Genomic DNA, 20147 nt, shown 5'->3' with positions numbered 1-20147 from the left:
GCCCACTGATACCCTAAGGTTCAGGTCCTTATATAAATATAGCAGCAGAGGCACCACAGTGTCAATTTGAGGGCCACAGCAGTACTTTAACCAGTTGTAACGGCAGCATTGTCCTATGTATTGCAGACTGTGGGCGAGGCACAGGGAGCAAATATGGCTTTAGGGGTTACAAGCAAATGCTGGAAAAGTGTTGGCAACCTCAATGCTACTATTGGAGAGGTTAATACTGAAAAAGCATCACTGTTTAAGTTAAAGGGCAGGCAGAACTAGACAAAGTTAAAAAAAAGTTAAGATTAAAAGAAAAAGAATCCAAGTTTCTCCACCTTCAGAAAGTAGGCATTGCCTGCATGGTAAAAACAAAAGGCTCCCCTCCTGCCCTTCAAGGGAAAACTTTCCATCCAGGAACTCAGCCATCAAGTTCATCATTGGCAGCCCTGAGCAAAGCATGTGAACTTGTAGCATAAGGCTTCTACTGGTAACACTGAAATAAGAACTAAGAGATGGGGGAAGCAAGGAGAGGAGCCATCTAGGAAGCAAGATGCCATCCCAAAGCAGAGTCCCAGCTGGAAAGTCTGAGCCCTGAAAGTCTGAGCCCTTCCCAGACTGCTGCAGGGAGCAGAGGTTGGACACTGCAGAACAGTTGAGGCAGCAGACCCCAACCTACACAGCAGACATAGACTCCACACCTCTTGGCAAGAGGTACTAGAGGGCTTCAGCACCCCGGTTATTGGAGAAACTCTCCGTAAGCTCACATAACGTGGTTCCTGGAAGGGCATGTCACTAAGAACAGAAGTGAGCAAAATGCAGTGGGAAAGGATTAGGCTCACTTCTGCAGTTTCATGAAACCCTCCACGGCTGAGTTCTTCAAGATCCCCTGGTCCCACTGCTGGAGGAAGGAAGACAGCCAACATGATGCAAGGATCAGCTCTCTGAGCTCTGCAGCTCCTGCCAGTCTGTTTCGCTCTCACACCTGACTCTTGTTTTGAAAAACTCCTTGATGAGTCTCTGTGCTTCCTCCTTCACTGCAAGAGAGGAAACACGACCTTTGAGATGATACTTAAGACATCTGCCCCCGCTAAAGACATCAACCCATTTAGCATCAAAGAACCCAAGATTCTTGGTGCTCTCCCCAGCTGCCAACTCACCAGCCTTGGAGGCAGGGTTCTGCTCTTCAGCCAGTAAGTGAGACAGGTGCCGAGCAAAGCCCTTAAACAGATCCTGCAGAATTGGGGAAGATAAAGAGCAGAAAGCAGACATCGGTTACCTTGCCAGACTGTTTCCATGTTTTTCTTGCCCTTAGCACAGGCTGGCTCTAGCACAGACCATTCATAGACTTAGACTACAGGAGTGTTGCAAACCTGCAAACGCCCTGCAGTGCTGGAGAAGCACACGCACACATATGCTGACTTGCAGCATCAAGTAAACTACACCAAAACTGAACCTGATCTGTTGCCGCTCCACAGGTGGGAGTTCTTAGAAGTGTGCCACAGTTTAGTGTGAAAACATGAACAATCACGAACAAGTGTGGAATCAACATGACAACACTCTAAATCACACCTTTCTCGGGAGAGGTAAGTTGCTGCACCTAGTCACTAAAACAGCACATACCAAGATGTGACTTGGAAATGAAATGTGGTATCCAGATCATCTTCCCCTTCTTAGAGCCCCAGATCCCTAGGGAGATGCAGTCTCCTTCTGCTAGAGAGTCTTGAGCTGTGCCCTACCTTGGAAGCAAATTTGCCACCCTTGTAGAACGGGGTCAAATATTTGACAACGATGTCTGCTGTTTCTTTGAGGGATATGCCTTTGGTCACTGGCTCTACAGTCTTGATGGTTCCTTCTTCATCACACTGCGATAGGTTTGGATCAAAAGTCACCTTCTTCTTTGTTGGACAAACACTTTTGCTTTCTGGCTGGGACAGAATAGAAGATTTTGCCACTGTCCGTAGCCGCTTTTTTGCACGACTTTCCATATCCTGGAGATGGGACAGAAGAAAACCAAAACCATCAAGTCCTGTGGCAGAATTACACTTCCAAACAGCCACTGCCTTCTGAGAACATGAAGCTTTTCGGCATCCTGCAGGGTCTCCCTATAGTGAATACCATGCAGGAATTTATGTAACCCATTTTGCTGTGCAGACACAATACACTGTTCCCCACACAAAGGGACTTTGAGAAAAACCCTTTAAGACTACCACATTTAGAACTACCCTATGCTCTTATTAGGGCAGCTAATTGCTAGACTCCAGCCGATACAGGAAAAAATGTCAGAAAAAAAGATTTCCCAGGATGTCTGCTGAGAATACACCCCTCAGGAAGAATCAGCTACTTCAGTAGTGCCACACTCCTGCTCCATTTGAAAGAGCAAGGAGAAAACTGCACTGTTCAGTAGAGACAGTTACCAGGCAGTGCCAGATGACAAATGCAGAACCAAATGGCAAGGAAGGCTGTAAGCATAGCTCACTTCGGTGTGGTCCTGTGTGTCATTGGCCTGTGGTTGTTCCCTTGACTTGAGAAAGCAGCTTGCTAATTATAGTTAGTTACATATCTAGAGGGGGTGGAGGGACTCATTCCAGACAAGTCATCAGCAAAGGGTACAGTCACATGGTGTTGCAGAGAAGAGGAAACAAAGCGGAGTGGAGGGGAAGCTTTCCACTGTGGTCTGAGTTGCTGGCACTGGCCCAGTGGGTGGTAGGAGGACACCAGGAGTGCAATGATACGGTTCTCCTCTCTGCTGCAATTGCAGCTGGGCCCTCCCTAGATAAATAACAGTATCAGGTGAAGTTCCAACCAGGAGCATCACTTCCAGAAAGAAACTTGGCACAAGATAAGCAGAACAAATAGAGAAAATTAGCATCCATTAAAGTCTTACCTCATCTGATCCTGGTCGCTTCCCACACTCGCCTTCCCCAACAACAGTTAACTCGGTTTCTGAGACATTTTCAGCAACACTAGCAGAAAAAGAGGAGAGAAGGCCAATTTTAATCATTCCACAGTGAAGATATTACTACAACCATTGTCAGCGGCCACAAGACTCTCCATGGTAAAGTAAGAGTCTCCCTCACCAGCTGAGAAATCTAATACAGGTTCCCAGCTTCCACAACAAGGGGTTCTGCAGCTCATTAACAGGGCAACACAGGAAGCAGAGAGGTAGAGCTTTTACCTGGATTTTATATCAATTTCTTCCTGAAGGAGTTCAGATTCAGCAGCCTGCTGGATCTTAAAATCCTCCTCTCTGTCTGTCAGAATTAATTCTGTCTCTCCCAGCTCTTCATTCTCTGTCTGGGATTGTCCAGTTGCATCTTCGCCAGAGACATCTTTGTTTTCCTGAGGTATTGGTTTCTCTTGACACATGCTTTGAGAACAAACCTGAGGTAGCGTGCTTGCAGAACAGCCATCTTCTTTTGCTGAACTGCAACTTTTGGTTTTAGACCCACCTTTGGGGAGGGAGAAGAATTTGGAAATATCCTGCGATTCTTTTTTAGCTGCTTCTGCGAGCATTTGCTGCTTCTTGCTAGGTTTGGACTTCTTAGTAGGGCTATCCCGAAGGGCAGCTTTTGTATCTGGACTGGGTGGCTGTCTCTTCTTTTCAGGAAGGACTACTTCTACCCCAGTACTCTCACACATTGCTTTGGTTGCTATTTCTTTCTTCTGGAGAACAGGGTTTCTGGTGTCCAGTTCCAGATTGTGGTTGCTGTTGTCTGGCCCATTTGGAAAATCTACTTCTTTTTTGACAGGCTTTGCATTGCTCTCCTCCTGAATCTTCAGCAGTTCTGAAGCTGTCTGAAACAAGCTGGATTTCTTTGGAAATCCTGCTCCCACACGCTTGGGTTTGAACTAGGGAGAAAGGAAGAAGAAATTTTGGATGTAAGAGCATTAAGGAAGCCCTGGGTGCAGAACCCTGAAAGGAGCTAAGTTTCTGTATACAACACACCAGTGTGTACAGCCATAAGCTGCAGGAGGCTCTAAAATTGACTCATCATCATAAGCATCACCTGAGACATCAGGGAAATGGATTAGGTTAAAGTCACAGGCCCACAGTAACAGAAAGCATCCTTGTTTAGAGCAAGTTGAGAAAAACATTTGATGTACGGCCGGCACACAGATTATATTCACTGATAGGAACAAGCAATACTAATTGATCTCACTCCAAAACTGAAGGACAGACAGGGAAAGCAATTCCAATAGAAATATACAGCTGTGGCCACACAAAGAACCTAAAATAAAATTATAAAATGCAGACAGACAAATCACACCATTCCCTCCTTGTACTATCCTATCTGTACTCACTCACCGAATAAACCTGGGATGCAGGGAGGAAGTCCTCTTCTGCTGGAGAACCAGATTTTGCTTCTAAGCTGCTTTTGCCACCAGTTCCGGACCCAAAGACAGAGAACAGCTCTCCTTGTTTTGAGGCTTTGTTGATTTCTGCTATCTGAAAAGAGAACAGAAATGTTCTCTAATGGCCAGAAATCTTTATGCCTTCCTGCATCTGTACATACTAAAAGCCATAGTGGCAAAAGAGATTTATTGCAACCAGCTAACGTAAACCAAGGCTTCTCTATTGTCAGCAAGAGTCTGAGGAACTCCCCATTCCCTTTATTGCTAGACCTAGAGGATATTTGGATAAGCTTGCACTAGTATGTAGATTTCCAAAGCCTGTAAAGCCAACAAAGATGTGAAACTAACGTGACTCTGGGCCCTGCTGGAAACAAAACCAAGAAGAAAGATTTGGAAGACATCCAAGGCAAAGCAGAGCTTCTCATTCATCTTTCCCACACAAACTCTACCCTATTTCCCCTCGAGCTGAGGCCATGGCGCATTCAAGGGAACAACAGCAGATGTATGGCCCTACCTTCTTTAGCACAGTTGCCTTGTATGAATTAGCCATTTTACTAGTTCGGAAAGCTTCATACTCCAGCTCCACAGCACAGGCATGGGGGTCTGACCTGTAACACAGGCTGGGATGATTTATACAGGCTGGGTGATTTCTTGCAAGACACACTTCTATATCTGCAAAGGGAACACTAATGTGTATCTCCCAGAAAGTACAAAATTCACTCCGTCCGGTGCAAGAATAAGTGATAACTTCTGGTTAAGTCCTAATGGATGCAGCGGTGAATTGCTGGAGAATGGAAAGGGTGGTGAAAGTAAGTTTTAAATCAAAGTCTTATCCCATTGCTCAGTTTGAGAGGTACACTATCCCCATCTTGTGGGACAGAGAAGAATTGAGACTCCCAGGATCAAGCTGATATAGCAGACTCGGACACAGGAATCCTCCTCGTACCTGATCCTGAACATCGCTACAAGAAGGACGCTGTTAAGTGAAACAACATCCTTGGACCAAATGACTTAAAAAAGCATTCCCTGAGAGCGGTGATGTTGCTCAGGGAACAATAGTCTTTGTTTTAAGGTACTCAATATGCTACCCCTTTTCTCTCATCTCATACCCTTTTCCTCCTGCTGCCGGATCCTTTTGATTGGTGCTCAAAGCTTCTTCCAGCATCTTCAAGCAGTGTTCCCGTCCCTAGGAAACATGGGATACTCGAGACATGCTCTACAGAGGTCATAGTGCCCCTCGGACTTCCATCCTTGATGAAGTAAGAACAGGGCAGGCAGAATCTTTGTTCTTTGCCAGTCAAGAAGACTGAATGCTAACCAGCCTTCCTTACCTTCACTGTGAGCTTAGAGATTCTCCTGCTGCAGGCATCCTTCAAGGGGCAGTCTGCACCTACCACAGAAGAGACATTTGGAAAAGGTGTCAGAGCAGGGCTGGGGCTGATGGAGAACACCTCAACTGGCACTGGGAGGGTACCAGTCCAGTACTGCTTGGCATGCTCCTCCATACATAGTCACCCCAAGGACCACTGCAGTCACCCTTTTCACTTGGAGAAGCTACAAAAGCCAAAAGAATAGGCAGAAGCCAAAGTGAGATTTTTCTCTCTGGATGAGAACGTCTACTTTGCTAGTTTATGACTAACAGCCTTCCAAAACCTCCCCATCTCAGGAAACTCTTTTTCAAGGAATCCCAGCTCTTAAGAAATGAAATGCAACCCTTTTCCCTGCCTTGCAATACCAACCAAAAATAAAGAAGCTGAATAGATTAACATGAACTACCAGGTGTTCTTTTAGAATAGCATAAGAACTATGGTACTAGACAGGGCCCCAAGTAGCACAGTTACAAATGGCAAAGTTTTTCAGCAGTTTCCTTATAGCCCAACTGAATAATGCTGCATAACCACTGCAGAAATAGCCTACAAAGTCAGGTTTGACAGTTTTCCTTCTCTCTTGCCTATTTGGAAAAGTTGTTCAGAAAGATGCATTCCATATCTTCACCCCAACCAAAGCTAAGCTCTGATCCATCTCCTCCAGCCAAGCTTTCACGGCCAAAAGCCTAACCTCTGTGCCTAGGGATTGATACCTCCAGTGATGATGCTATATAAATTACACGCAGCTGCAAAAGACAAGACTTCCTTCTCCCAAAGAAATCCCACTATAAATCAAAGAAGATATTTACCTGGAGGAACAAAATCTTCCTTTTCTGGTTCTTTGCCCTGAAAGAAAAAAAAAGATCAGTCAAACATTTCCATTCCTGCAACACACATGCAGGTCTAGAAGCACAAAAGACACAATTTTATACCCTTGCTCCAGGGAAAATTAATGCTGAAGTTATAAAGGTACTGAAAAAGCACCAAAATGGGGGAAACAAGACAAACGATGAGAATCAAAGCCAAAAGTTCACCTTTGCTATAGGAATATGTGAGAGATGCTGAATAGGGAAATCTGTTTTTACTAATATCAGACGTATTAAAGACAACAGGATCCAGTGCAGAGAAATCAGTAATTGAACAAGCTGAGTTATTTCATATTATGGGACTGACCCAGAATATGGAGGACACAGCAAAAGCAGAGCTACAAAAAGTAAAAAAAAACAAAACAAAACAAGCAACAGCAAGATGCAGTAATTTACTTTCATTAGTGCCAGGAAACCTTTATGTCTGTAAGACAAACAGCAAACAACCTGTGAATCTCTTACAAAGGGATACCAACTCACTTTGCGCAGACTCATCTGCTTTTTGTAGAAGTTGTTCCACTCCCGTTTCCGACTCTCTTCATTGGCTTCATCCCCATTCCCACTGCTTTCTTCATCATACCTGGATAAGGCAGGAAAACAACAGGAACAAACGTTTCTGTAGCTGCAGCATTAACTGGGGGACAGGCTTTGGAGAGCCTATGGCATCCCAATATTTACAAAAGATTATAATATTTCACAGCCTTTCTGAACAAGTCTTAGCTTCTAGTTTCACTACCATCCCTCAACCTGGACAGCAGCGAGTGTCCTCCAAAAATCTGGATTAACAAATCCCATGAACTAGTGAGCCGTAGCACGAGCTAGTAGCACATAACTAGTGCTCTGAGAACAGAGGGGTCCATTTCAGCAGCTCTGCCAGCTTTTCCCCTGGAGTTGAGGAGTCACTGCCTTGTGTCATGTATTCCATCTGTCAGTTGTTAACTGTTGTTGGAGCAGAGATGGCAGAAAGGGCAAAGCATCCATTCCTCAGCCTCAGTTGTTCACAGACTATTGTATTAAATGAAATCCCCATCACTAATAAACTGAAATGCAGCAGCTGATTCTTGCCAGATGTAGCCCAAGAGTTTCCTGCCTTCCACACTGTCACAGCCAAAACTTACAGGTATCACAAATCAGAGCTTTGAGGATGTTGACTATTACAACTTCCAAGACAAAGCTACAACCAAATTGAGGAGAGGTTCAATACATCAGCTGGTGAACAGTGTGCTGTACAACAGCATTGGCCATGGCTTCTCGGGTCCTGAGATCAAACATGGGCTTAGGTCACAAGTACACCAGTTTCCTCCAACTCAGCTGGACTTGCCTGAAGAACAAAGCTACCAGTCTCAAGCTGTTTAAGGCAAAGCAGAGGGCTACGCCAGCCGACACCGCTGCACATGCTGGCAGAGCTTCAAGGGCAGTGCAGGCGGTGCAACTTGCATCCTGGCAGCGCTGCACAATCACTGCAACTCAGCCAGAGAACAAGGAGGAAGAGAAGTTGTCATCTCCACATGCCTTTTACAGAATTAATTATGTTTCACACTACAAATCTTCATTTTGCTGTCAGCCTGATAGGGAAACACTAAAATTTAGCAATCTGCAGAAGCAGCTGACACTGGCACTCCATTACATCCTCTGTGATGACTAAGTCCTGTCAGTGCCCTCCCCCAAGCCTGTTGGCCCACAGACAGCTGTACTAAGTCAGGAATGAACTCTGGATCGTGTCATACTTTGCTGTCACGTTGGTCTCAATTTAAACATTTTTGATCCTTGTGACTGTGAACGGGCTGAGCCCACTTACTGCTTTCAAAAAATTTCAGGCTAGTTTCTTGAACCAATCACATTGTGCAGGGCAATTCTTAGGTCAGTCAAAACAGCTTTTGACTCTCTGGGATGTGAATGTGATCAAGGCTGCCAAAGTGTGTGGAAAATGAAATTCCAGCTCCTGCTGCCAGGAAGTTACAGGAAAATACCACCACACAGAAACATGCGCTGAAAACAGGAGTGGCCGGGCCTGCAGCTGGGAGATGCTCTTCTCTCTGATAGCTTCTATGAGCTGAGTTTGAGCTACCGAGTACAGACCTGCTAAAACCTCTGCAACCTCTTCTCCCGCCTTCATACAGCTCTGGATCATAGCTATCCCAGGAGGAACCTGTGGGCCCAATACAGGTTTTGCTCCAGCTGTTGCTGTAGCGCTCCAGTGACTCCAGTTGTCTTTTCACTGCCGCTGGGTTCTTGCAGAAATCACAGCACTTGTTACAAGGTGGGGTGACATCGCCAAAGTACTTCGCTATGGCAGCATGGCGACATCTAGGAAATAAAAGGAAAAATGATCTGGTAATTTTTTTATTGACAAGAACTCCACCCTCCAAATACAAGGTGTCTTCATCAAAAGATTTGAATTTTATTGGTTTTTTTTTCAGTGAATGTCTATTCCAGTTCACAGGGATAAAACACTGGAGCAGAACTGGGGTTCTGTTTCTGGCACTCTGCTTAGGATCTCTGTGCCTCCACTTCCTACATGTGGAACAAACAGTGGTGTAAATCTCTTTTGCTAAATGCTTTCAGATAGCTGAGATCTGCAAAAGGCACGGTGGATGAAATACGCAGTTATTAATTCTGCATCGTTGGCCAAATATATTCCATGTCCAATCAGAATGGCTCTAGGATAAATACATAAAGAGGTCCTGTTGATCCCCACACCTCAGGGTTCAGAGTGTGCCTGTATATTTCACACTGGAGAGCTCCTAATTTTGTTGTTTCTAGTTTGAAGGTGAAGAAATCTACATTTGAAGAAACAGAAATGTAAATTAAGTCTCAGAAATAGAGTCCAGACTGAGGTCACAAGGGAGCACTATTCAGATAATACAGCCTGGGTCTCGATCTGCTAACAGATGCTTCAGATTGGGTAGACTCCTACATCCATGAAAACCAGCCCATTTGCTCGTATAATATTGCACAACCAGTTCTACCAGCCTTTGCAAACTAGCCATGTGAAGATGATTAGATTCTTCCAGGAAACTTCAAAAGATTTCTGGCAGACATCAGTGCTTTTGGGTATGTAAAAAAGAGTTTGGTGACAGAAATATGTTCATTAGCAATACAGGCAGGAAGTAATTTCTCTTCTAGAATACTTCCTAACTTAAACCAGTGAAGACACTAATTTTGCTAGATAAAGAAGAACCAGGCAGTTACTTTTTTTTTTTCTTTTTTTTTTCATTTTCTAAGAAAGTGGGCAGAATTTAAAAGAATTTTTCAAAACTTGGGTTTCACAGCTGAGGTGGCCAGTTGTCTCAATTAAAATGCTGATACTAGATACACAGAAACACTTCATCAGGCATTTAGAGATCAAATCCTGCAGCCAAGCAGCAACAGGAGTTATTTTAGAAGAGAATTATTTTACTGCAAGGAAGAACAAAGTGGAGATATTTCTTCTCTACCAAGGAGTGCCCTAGTTGGCTTACCAACTTCATCTGCAAAAAGTGGATCACAGAGGGGAAAAGTTAAGAGAGTGAGCTCTTCATTTATTCTTATCATAAACCCTTTAAGGTATGCCTAAATTTGCCAGAGGTCTAACAAACGCAGTTTGCTTCTTGACTTGTGCGTATGTACGTGTACGTGTCTGGGGGGAACATAACTGCATGTCTACCAAAGCATCACAAACAAACCCTGCAAGGTGGTTTGGCTCACTCATTCCCACAGCCTGGCAGGTTAATTTACCAAGCAGGAGAGGGAGTGAAGCAGCAAAGCAGCAGGTTCCAGACTACAGTGGCCAGAGTAATGAAACGTGTGTGCTGAAGCGTGAAGGACCTGGTGCTGCTCAGGTAAGGAGGGCTGCAACAGGGTGACGTCGCACTGCCCGATCCAGGGCACTGAAAGCCTAGAGGGCTACTACAAAGCTGGCTTTATATCCCCCTGCAGAGCCACACTGACTCACTCTGCTCTTGCACTCAAAGAGCTCCTTTCACATGGTGGGGAAGGGTGGGGGGATCGGGATAGGGAAACACATTCGATCCCCTTGTCCTGCCTTTCCAAAAGAACTACTGGTGCTGCCTGTCCTGCCAATGCAACGTGACTATAGAAATGTCAGCGAGCTGCAAGTCAGCTTTTTGTTTCCCCAAAAGAAAACAGGCAGGCATTCTCATTAGTCCATGTCTCTTTCTCTCACACGCACTGCACTGTATTAGAGTTAACCGAGGCATACAGTAATGGTCGAGCCCTCTCCTCACTTCTACAGCCTACTCACCAGGCTTATGCTGGGGAGGGACATCCACGCACACCTCTGTCCCTTAATGCAAACAAGAGAGAGGCCCCAGGGAGGGCTCTGGTGGAAGCAGAGATCAGCTCTGAAGTCACTGGAATTTAGAGAGGTTCTAGTTTCTAACCCGTCAGACTTGTAAAGCCAAGCCCTTTCCATCCAGCCTCCTGTAGCTGCCCGTATCTTCCTGCAGAATTAACCAAATCGGGGCCACAGCCCCACTTCAGCCAGTGGCACTCATGAGTTGGGTCAGAACGGAAATTCAGTTGCAGAACTAAGATTGCAGTCCTATAATTAGAGTCAAAAGGCCAAAACCAGAGTTACCAGTAGGGATGCTGGGGGGAACTGTTAGATTAATGCTTAACTGAACACAAGAGGTCCTGAAACATAATTGGTTATGCATTAACATGTGGAGGGAAAACTTCCGGAGTCACACGAGCACCTGACTAATGCCCATAAGATGGAGAGAAGATTTACATAAATTAATAGTAGTTTGTATTATTATACATGTCCTAAAATTATTTAATCTTTTAAATATGCAACTGTATTATTTTCCTCCCCCACCCTTCAAGAGGAGTATGTATAAGCTGACCACTGGTCTTTAAAATGTCTAAACAAAATCCTTATTTAATTTGAGGCATCCCACCCTGGTTTTATATCATGGGACAGGATGAAGAGCAAATAACAATCAGGTTTATTAACATGTTTTTGTCTGTGGCAAATTTCAGAAAAGTGCTAAACCGACCACACTATGCCTTCTTTTGGTACTCCTTGCTTTTGTACGGCAGGTAAAACAGGAGTCCTATTCCTGCAACTAATAGAAAAAGATGAACTGTCAAAGAAGGAAAGTCACATATCCCAAAAGCAGCTCTGCCCCTCCCAAAATACACCAGAAAAAAAACATTCCCTCATGTAAGCCAAAGAAGGGTACACAGCCTCATCAGAAGAAAAACCCAGCAAGTCTTGGAATAAAGCCAAGCGATGAAAGCATTAAAAAGACAAAAATAATACAAGGACAAATTATCTCTGTAGGTGCCAGTTGCTGAACAAAAGCCATTTAATGAGCTTTATCAAAGAGGAGAGCAAATTATGAGGCTGATGAGGAATTATAATTTTGCACCTGTCTGGAGGACTGCACGCTTTGTAACACCAGCTGAACTTCAACAGCCCTCTGAGACAAGACAGTGGGTGTCAGCTGTCCCCAGTACACAAGAAGCAAAACCCACGGCATCAAGAGAGCAAATGACTCGGCTAAGGGCACGGAGCAACTTCACCACCCCAGCACCGGCCCCGCTCCCGCCAGTGGCAGACTGTGCTGCACCATCGCTGCCATTTCTTGCTCTGCCCCTTCAAAGAGCACACGAGAAAAGCTCCTTCCTGCGGGAGTCAGAAGGAAACTGGGCAGCATAAAGAGAGGTTAATTCCTTTAACACACAAACTATCACAAGGAGAGAATCAATTCAAGTCCCACTCCAGAAAAAGCTGTAATTAAAAGGAAAAAACCAAAAGACCTTGCTAGGAGGAGATGCACAGGGGAAGCGAGCAACAAGTGCCGGCGCTCGGGCGCTCCGGGGAGTTCGCCCCAGCGGCTGGCTCAGCCTGCGGCGGCCCCTCTCGCCGCCCGCCCGCCCTCTCTGGCACACATGTAACACGAAACTTCGCATCTCCAGGACAACCAATAACAAAAAAAAGGCAGAGACAACAGCTGGCTGTCAGCGGCGGAGCAGAGAGGAGCCGAGCGAGGAGCGAGACGCAAGCCAGGATGAGGGGAGAGATGACGTGAAAGTTTAAGAAGACAGAAAGAAAAACAAGAGGAGAAGAGTTCGCGGCGCCGCTGGGGTAAGGCTGAGCTATTGCTGGTGTTCGGTCAACCGTAGCACCTTAACATTCAGCTAGTTAGCAAGTAGCTGGAGCTTTTGTAGCTCTCTCTGTGGTGAACTGCAGAATCAGCCGTTAGGGAGAGCTTGCTAGCCTGGATTTGTTTGCAAGGGACAGGAGCAAAGGTGGCGAGAGAAAAGCTTTTAATGGGATTGCAGAAAGCTGTGCTGCTGCCCTACCGCTAACAAAAGGATCCAGCCTTGCGTTGCTTCGCCAGTCAGAGCGGGAGTATGCAACTTCTTTGTTGATTAGAAAGGCTGTCTGCTCCTATTTCTGTTGCTGTTATGGAATGCGACCTTAGCTGATAAGCAGGTCTAGCACAGGGCATTCTCCACAGTCATGATGTGATATATTAATACTTAGTGTGGACAAGAGAGCTGGTCTGCTCCTCTGCACGAGTACTGTATGTGCCATTAGCACGTAGCTGCCAGCACAGGCAAGCACATGCGAAACCAAGTGGGTACCGGCCACAGCATTTCTCCAGAGCTCCTCCCAGCTGGAGCTAAGTTTTATCCCCAAAATCCTGAGACAAACAGAGAGCTTGAAAACAAACCCTGGTTGGGGAACTAGCGTACTGTGCAAGTTAAGCATCTGTGTCCAATAGAAATAAATGGAAAGATTTTACACAGCTTCTAACAAGAACATTTTTTTAAAAAAAAATCAGCTAGTGTATCAGGCACAGATGCTGGTTTCAAAACAGCACAAGAAACCACTGCTTTGAGAGAACACATACATACACGGTCTACAGTTTACAGTAACAGGACCGTCAGGTCTGAATGCAGCAAGAAGGGAAGGCAAAGGATCCTTCAAATACATGAAATTACCCACTGTAAGCCTTGGTTTTACATACAGAGGTGTCCCACAACCTGTACTCCCATCTCCATTTGCTGCTGGGTGTGGGAAGGGGGCTGGCAAGGAGACTGACCATATAAGCCCCCGTTTTTTGCCATCCGAAGCCGATTACTCTGTTTGGAAGCTCTTGCCTCTTCCAAGAGGTGCAGGGGCAGTCAGCTGTTCACAAACAGGTAGGGAGTGAAGCAGAAAGCCAATTCTCACCGAAAGATGTCTTCCTGATCCTACACATGCCTGTAGGGAGGAATGTTAAGGATCAGGTATTTCCACTTCTCTCCATTCCCATTAATGTGGAAGAGAGGGCAGGTCTTTGTGACCTGCTGTTGTACAAATACAGAATTGGAGGTGCCTGTGCAAGATGATCTAGTAGTTAAGACCCACACACCTCCAGTCTAACATTAGGTTCAAAGGGGATGGAGGGAAGTTTCCACCCTGCTAATGAAGGGTCTCTGTAGGTTGTTTGTTGCTGTTAAGATGGTTTCTCAAATAAAGTACGGGAAAAACAGTTTAGGACACACACACCAAAAAAAAAAAAAAAAAAAAAGGGAGGAGCGAGGATAGAAGGGCAGGGGAGGGAAGGGAGGGAAGGAGAGAAACATGCCAAGTTTTCCTCGCCAAAAGAAAATCTTAACGGGTTTGGCTGGGGGCTTGTCCAGCCGCAGCCGTGTTGTACATATACCGGGGGGGGGAATAAGCAATATGAAACACATGTCTGGATAAAAGAAGCAGGACATAGCTTGTGTTACAGCTGTCACAGTGCACGGGCCTCTTAGCCTGACTGCAATGCAAAAGCGGTTATGGGAGTGGAGGTAGAAAATAAGCCAAGTTTGATAGAGCAGATCCCTTCTGTAATACAGCCCCCGACCCATCCAGCCTGCAGCGCGCCAGTGAGCAGACAGCAGGACGCTGCACGCTGGGTGGCAGGGACTGTAAGGGACCGCAAGAGAGCTGAGGGCGGAGAGCAGCACGCACCCTTCGCCTCCATGCCGACTCTTGCCACTACAGCGACCACAGCTGATAAGGTTCAAAACAGCTTCTTCTGAGGAAGCAGCTGTTGTAGCCTTCAGTTTTGAGTTCCTACAGCCAAGTGGCATCTTTACTAAGATTAGACCAACATATTTAAAAAACTCAAAAATGCATGTCAGTTCTGAGACCTGTAGGTCTGAAACCAGTCAAGGACAGGACACAGAGGTGGCTGAAAGAAGACGGAGAAGTTGTTTCCAGCACTCTCAGGGGGCTCCAGCTGCCTTATCTCAAACACCAAACTACTGACAGACCCCGGTATGTTTGTGAAGTAACTATTTACAAGGCTTTCTCAGGCACACAGCTACCTCTGTCAGCTTCCTGGGAAATGGTTATTTTGCTAATATTAGAATAGACTTTCAGGCAAGATTCAAGCATCAGCAACCCTAAAAAAAGTTCTCTTGTAGAAGAGCTACAGGTTTATTTTTAAAACTGACCTTTTCCTTTCACTGGATGGTTCTGTGCTTTGGTTTCCCCACTTCTTAAAAATGGGACTAGTAGTGAGGAATTATCTTGTGGGGTTTTGTGGACTTGTTTGTGGGATGGACTGGAGAAAACTAGCGTGTTCTGTAGAGGTGTAGAGACTCTCAGCTCAGTACCCCAATGGGTACCTTGGCTTCTTAAACTGCTATTGGATGGTATTCAGTACCTTTTTATATTAATCTAATATTAGGTTGTAAGGGAGGGAAGGAACATTTACGGTGCTGCCTCAAAACCAATCTCCAAATAGTGGGTGGTGGAGATGACAGGGTGTTCCAGCCAAATGGCTACCCAGTCAGGGCAGCTTTATAATATGAAAGAATGTGTGGCCTTCTTTTCCAGACCAGCTAACAAAGTCAAAGCTTTTCTCCCATGACATTGAGCTGCAATTTACCAGTTTGGGTGTGTGCTGTTAAAAAGCTGAATTCTCTTGATACTGGAAACTATTTTCATCTGCTTGGGAATGAATTATAGGTCTGTCTGGCTCTGTTCACTCCTGTTTTAGAAAAAAAGGGCTTGTCTGTTGAACTATAGTTAACATTCACATGGCTGGTTAACTACAGTCATGGCAGCAAACATTGCATTAACAATGATGAGGGAAAACCATGCACTGATAATACATCTACATTTCTATAGCCCTTTTCATCTCAGAAGTACACTTTACAAACTTAGAACAATAAACAATCGTACAGGAATTATTACATGTTCTGCCAAAATGCATCTGAACTGTAACAACACCTAACAGCCCAGCACTGTTTTAGGACAGGAAGCATTGCAAACCTTATCCATACGAAATCAGAAGCACGTTTCAGGAACCAAGAACAAAGCTGGTAGGCTTAGAAACTGGCCAAGCCTTCATGTTCTTAAGAAAGTGGCCAAATACAGTCAGAGTTTATTTTGAAGTTTTAGACCAGAATAAAAAGCATCCCCTCCCCTTCAGCTGCTCAGGACTCTCCATCCATAAGACTGGGATTACATTCTAAGAGTTCCTAACAAATAAGCTACGACAATCCATACAGCCTTCCCATCCCTGTATTGGTCCAATTTCAACCAACTTTCATGGCTTGCCTGAGTGAGAACAACACAAAGTATTTGTTTCTCTACAGCCACAGGCTTGGGAAAAAGACACATCAGGGAGATCCTGCTTTCTAAAGTCTCTGGTGCGCTGCTGATAAGGGCAGTGGGCACAGCAGAGGATATCGAACTCACTTTCACCGGGACTCACTGCATTAGAACTAGAGGCATCAGCAGCTTTAGGGCACCACCAACAGATTCCTCCCTCCAAAGCTTCATCTTCATTTTTTGATTACTGTAGCAACAAAGCCATGCAAGCAAAGATTCTTGGAGGGAGCAGAGTAAAACCAATGGATCGGGAGGTCATGTCAAGTGACATACAGCCCGTGGAGCATGACTGGGTAAGGAGCAACCAAGAGCAGAAGCCATGCTTTCATCTACTCTCATTCTAAATGGGCTCAGTGCCTGAAGTGTAACAAGCAGTTAGCAAGCAAAGGCCATTTCATTTTGTAACTGCAACAAAACCAGGGACTTCCTGTCTTTCTGTGTAAAGATTTCAGAGCATTTTAGACACTTGGATACACAACAACTAGCAAACAAACCTCTGACATTGATTACAAGTCCTGCTGCTTTGCAGAGGTGAAGTCACCCAACAGAGGGATGGGATGACTTATCCAAAGTCACACAACCAGTGAGCATCACTGGCAGGCCAGGAAGACTGCCTGCATTTACTAACTTCCAGTCCTGGGGCTAAACCACAAACTCAAATTTACGTTCTTTGCACTGAAATAAGCTGCTCAAACACCGCCAGGGTTATGACTAAACAAGTGTCTCATTCCTCAGCAGTAAATTTACGCTTATCCACTCCCTACAGTTCAACTTTTGACACACCTGTGTGGACACACAGGTAGGATACAGCTTTCCAAACCAAAGACAGACCCAAAAAAAAAAAAAAAAAAGAGATCAATTTACATCAATTCCAAAATACTTATAGCAACTTGACTAGATTAAGGCAGACAGAGGGAAGTGGGACCCCACCTTACGTAGTCATCCCAAAGCTCTTTTTCTTGCTTGAAGCCTGGAAGCTACCATGGACAGCCAGTTCACGGTACAAAGAAACCCCGACCAAGGCTTTTCTCTTGAATGCCTAGATTGAGGCCTTTTAATGGCTTTATTCTCAAAAGGGCTGAGCAGCCAACTTCTTTGAGTGCTTCAGTATGGCATAAATCCATTAAAACAGTTCAGAAAGATAATCCCAGTGCTATTATGGCAATTTTTCACAGGTTTATTCAGTGGGCACAGCAAGATGAATTGCATTAAAAACAAGTATTAGCACTTTCTGGGAATCTAACTCTACAGAAGCTCTAAATATAGGATATGCATCTTTGGTTTTAAAGGGTCATCTAATCCTTGCAGCTGAGCAGCACACCTGCAGACGTCAAGCATCCCCCTGCATTATTACTGTGCTCTCTCTTTTCAACCAAGGCTAACAACTCATGGCACATGGCAGATTTGGCCTTTTTTCCTCAAAAACAAATAAACCCAAATTAAAAGATTTGTTTTATTCCCTCCCCTGCCAGGCCTTGTAACATAAGGGAGGGCAGAAAGATTTGATGATCTAGTCCCGCTGGCAACACCAGATAGATGAATTATTTTTCAAAGAACAGCCAGAAGAGGAAACAGCTGAAATCACGAATTTCAGGCACAAGACATCAGCATTGTGTTCACTTTCTTTTCTATGTGAGTTTCTCATCTTGCCTCTCTTCACCCTGTTTTCACTTCATACAATCTCTAGCTATAGCTATGGAGCAAAAGGTCATGATAGTAGTCGGCCAACACGTTATGAAGACTACATTGCTCTGTAGTCATTCAGTATGTCTTCTTCTTCTAGGCTCTAGAACAGGACTCCAGTCTTAGGAAGTAAACTGTCAGTTAAGACCTACAACTCTAAGTTTAAAATCTCTCAAGACTTGCCTATTTTAATAATAATCATTATAGTTACTGCTTCAACCAAATACCCTGCAACACCTGGCCTTTACTCCTGTTGGTGACTGGGAGCTTACTTGAACATAGTATAATGAAAAAAAAAAAAATTACCGTTCCACTTTGAAATTTTCAAGTAATGTCATCACTGTTGCGTTGTACATGAGGAAGATAAGGCAGATGCATAAGACAACTTGTTTAAGTCACAGAGCACTAGCCTTACCCTTACGCTAATCTCAAGGGTAGGATCTTGGTTCTGCTGAAATCAATTGGAAAAAGATCACAATCAAAACTAGTCCTGACAAAGACTTTACGTCACAAGTACAATGGAAGATACAAAGGTCCATAAATATAACTAGCTTTCTTAGGTGAGTGGGGTTTTTTTTGTTTGTTTGTTTTTAAGAAGTGATTTATTCTTCACCCTTTTGCTGCACCCCACAAGCAGAAATCCCAAAGCAGCAAGAGCTCTTGGAACCAGTGTGCAGTCAGCAGTGCAGCCGAGCAGAAAAACATTTCCTTCCTCACGGGTAGGCTGGAGACTGCACCACCAACAAAATTTGTCTCTGAATAAGTCAAACCAATGTAAACAAGCAACATTCCTTGCAAGTTTTTATTCTAAAACTCCTTCACTTAGCTCCTGATCAGGTACCATGGGGCAGAGGAATGTCCATTACTGAGATGACAAGCCCTTATCATTTTAGGCTTGGCACTTTGCTAATCCACATGCTACAACCCTAATCAGTAATTTTACACTGTATACCCAAACTTCAGAAGCCTGGCTCTTATACTTGCTGCTTCTGGTGCAGCCCAAAGCAGGGCATGGGAGGTTACAGCAGATTCCTTACTAGGAGAGCTTTTGGGCAGGCAGAAACACCTCCAAAGGGAATAAACATTTTCAGAATGTTAGAGCCAGAAATACTTAAAAAAAAAAAAAAAAAAAGAAAAGAAAAAGAAAAAGTTTTTCTTCTAGAGCCAAGAGCAGAAAACACAAATCACCTCTGCCTGCACAGCCATCTCTTGGAATGGAAACAAAACTGGAAACATGCTGACACAGAATCCCGCAGCATTGTGCAAAGGATAAAGCAACCATTTCTGGAGGAGCTCACTTGGGGTATGGCAATCATCTGGAAAGAACTATTTAACCCTAGTCTCAAAAGTGACCTTTTCAGGTCAAAAGGCCACAGCTATGCCTCCCTGCTAAGTTGCACAGAGATCTTTCTGTAGATGTAGATTTTCCATCCACCCCCATCCCTAGGAAACCAGCTGGTTCCGATTTTTATTCCTTAGCTTGGATTTAAAAGAACAAAGCAAACCCTTTTTAAATTGCATAAACATACAAAATGTAATTTAACTTGGCACTGTAGTATTTAAGCCCAGCATGCAAAGAAACATCCAAGGTCTCTCTGTCCTCAGTGTGTTTAGAAAAACTGAACTCCGAGCATCCATTTGTTTTGAGTAACCAAACCAGATGTGCAGTAATGAACTAGCTGGCTTATTCTGGAAGTACTGTCTTTGTCACTTGGCTTTGTGTTATCACCAAGACTCGGATATTAAATTGCAATGTTCAAGTCCCGTAAAACAGTGTTGACTACTACACCACACACAATCTAGTACATTCTGATATAATAATGACATAAGAGTTACAATCCTTCCAAGTGTTGACCTGTCCAAACGCTTGTTTTACGTGAAACTATGGATATTTCTCAACAATATCCTATTCCAGCTACTGACTGAAGCAAAATTTGAACTTCCATAGCTCTCATGGAAGCTTGTTTCTTGCAATGCCTTCCAAAATTTTGCTCATGGCGCAAAAGAACAGCAAATATTGGTGGCAAAACTGAGGCATCTAACTTTGACTAAACTAGTACTTTCAGTAACAATACTTCCTGGTGAGCATTCTTTCTGAGAATAAAGAAGGTATAAGATTACTGAGCAGGGCAGGAGGGATTAGCTCCACAAGGGAGGTATCTCCCTGACAGATCCAGGGGCTTTTCCTCCCTCACCAGCAGTGATGGGTGGACATGCACTGTTCAATTCATACATTGGCCCACTAGAACAAACTGTGGCTTAAAAGAAAAAAAGCTACAT

At 44.4% G+C, this 20147-nt stretch overlaps 1 protein-coding gene across 1 annotated transcript in view; it reads right to left on the bottom strand.

Annotated features, from left to right (window-relative positions):
- Positions 1–921: 921 nt before the first annotated feature.
- Positions 922–20147, bottom strand: part of RECQL5 (RecQ protein-like 5) — a 37348-nt gene continuing 18122 nt past the window's right edge. Inside the window, exons 8-19 of the mRNA XM_009895842.1 lie at positions 8654–8881; positions 7055–7154; positions 6518–6554; positions 5673–5731; positions 5451–5527; positions 4856–4949; positions 4295–4435; positions 3164–3837; positions 2873–2951; positions 1725–1976; positions 1146–1218; positions 922–1022 (exon numbers count right to left, since the gene is read on the bottom strand). Of these exons, the coding sequence (XP_009894144.1) occupies positions 922–1022; positions 1146–1218; positions 1725–1976; positions 2873–2951; positions 3164–3837; positions 4295–4435; positions 4856–4949; positions 5451–5527; positions 5673–5731; positions 6518–6554; positions 7055–7154; positions 8654–8881 (1915 nt within the window). The remainder of the gene's footprint in view (positions 1023–1145; positions 1219–1724; positions 1977–2872; positions 2952–3163; positions 3838–4294; positions 4436–4855; positions 4950–5450; positions 5528–5672; positions 5732–6517; positions 6555–7054; positions 7155–8653; positions 8882–20147) is intronic.

The sequence above is a fragment of the Charadrius vociferus genome, unplaced genomic scaffold (assembly GCF_000708025.1).
Source record: "Charadrius vociferus isolate BGI_N301 unplaced genomic scaffold, ASM70802v2 scaffold260, whole genome shotgun sequence".
NCBI lineage: Eukaryota > Metazoa > Chordata > Aves > Charadriiformes > Charadriidae > Charadrius > Charadrius vociferus.
This window is presented reverse-complemented; position numbering and strand designations above follow the sequence as displayed.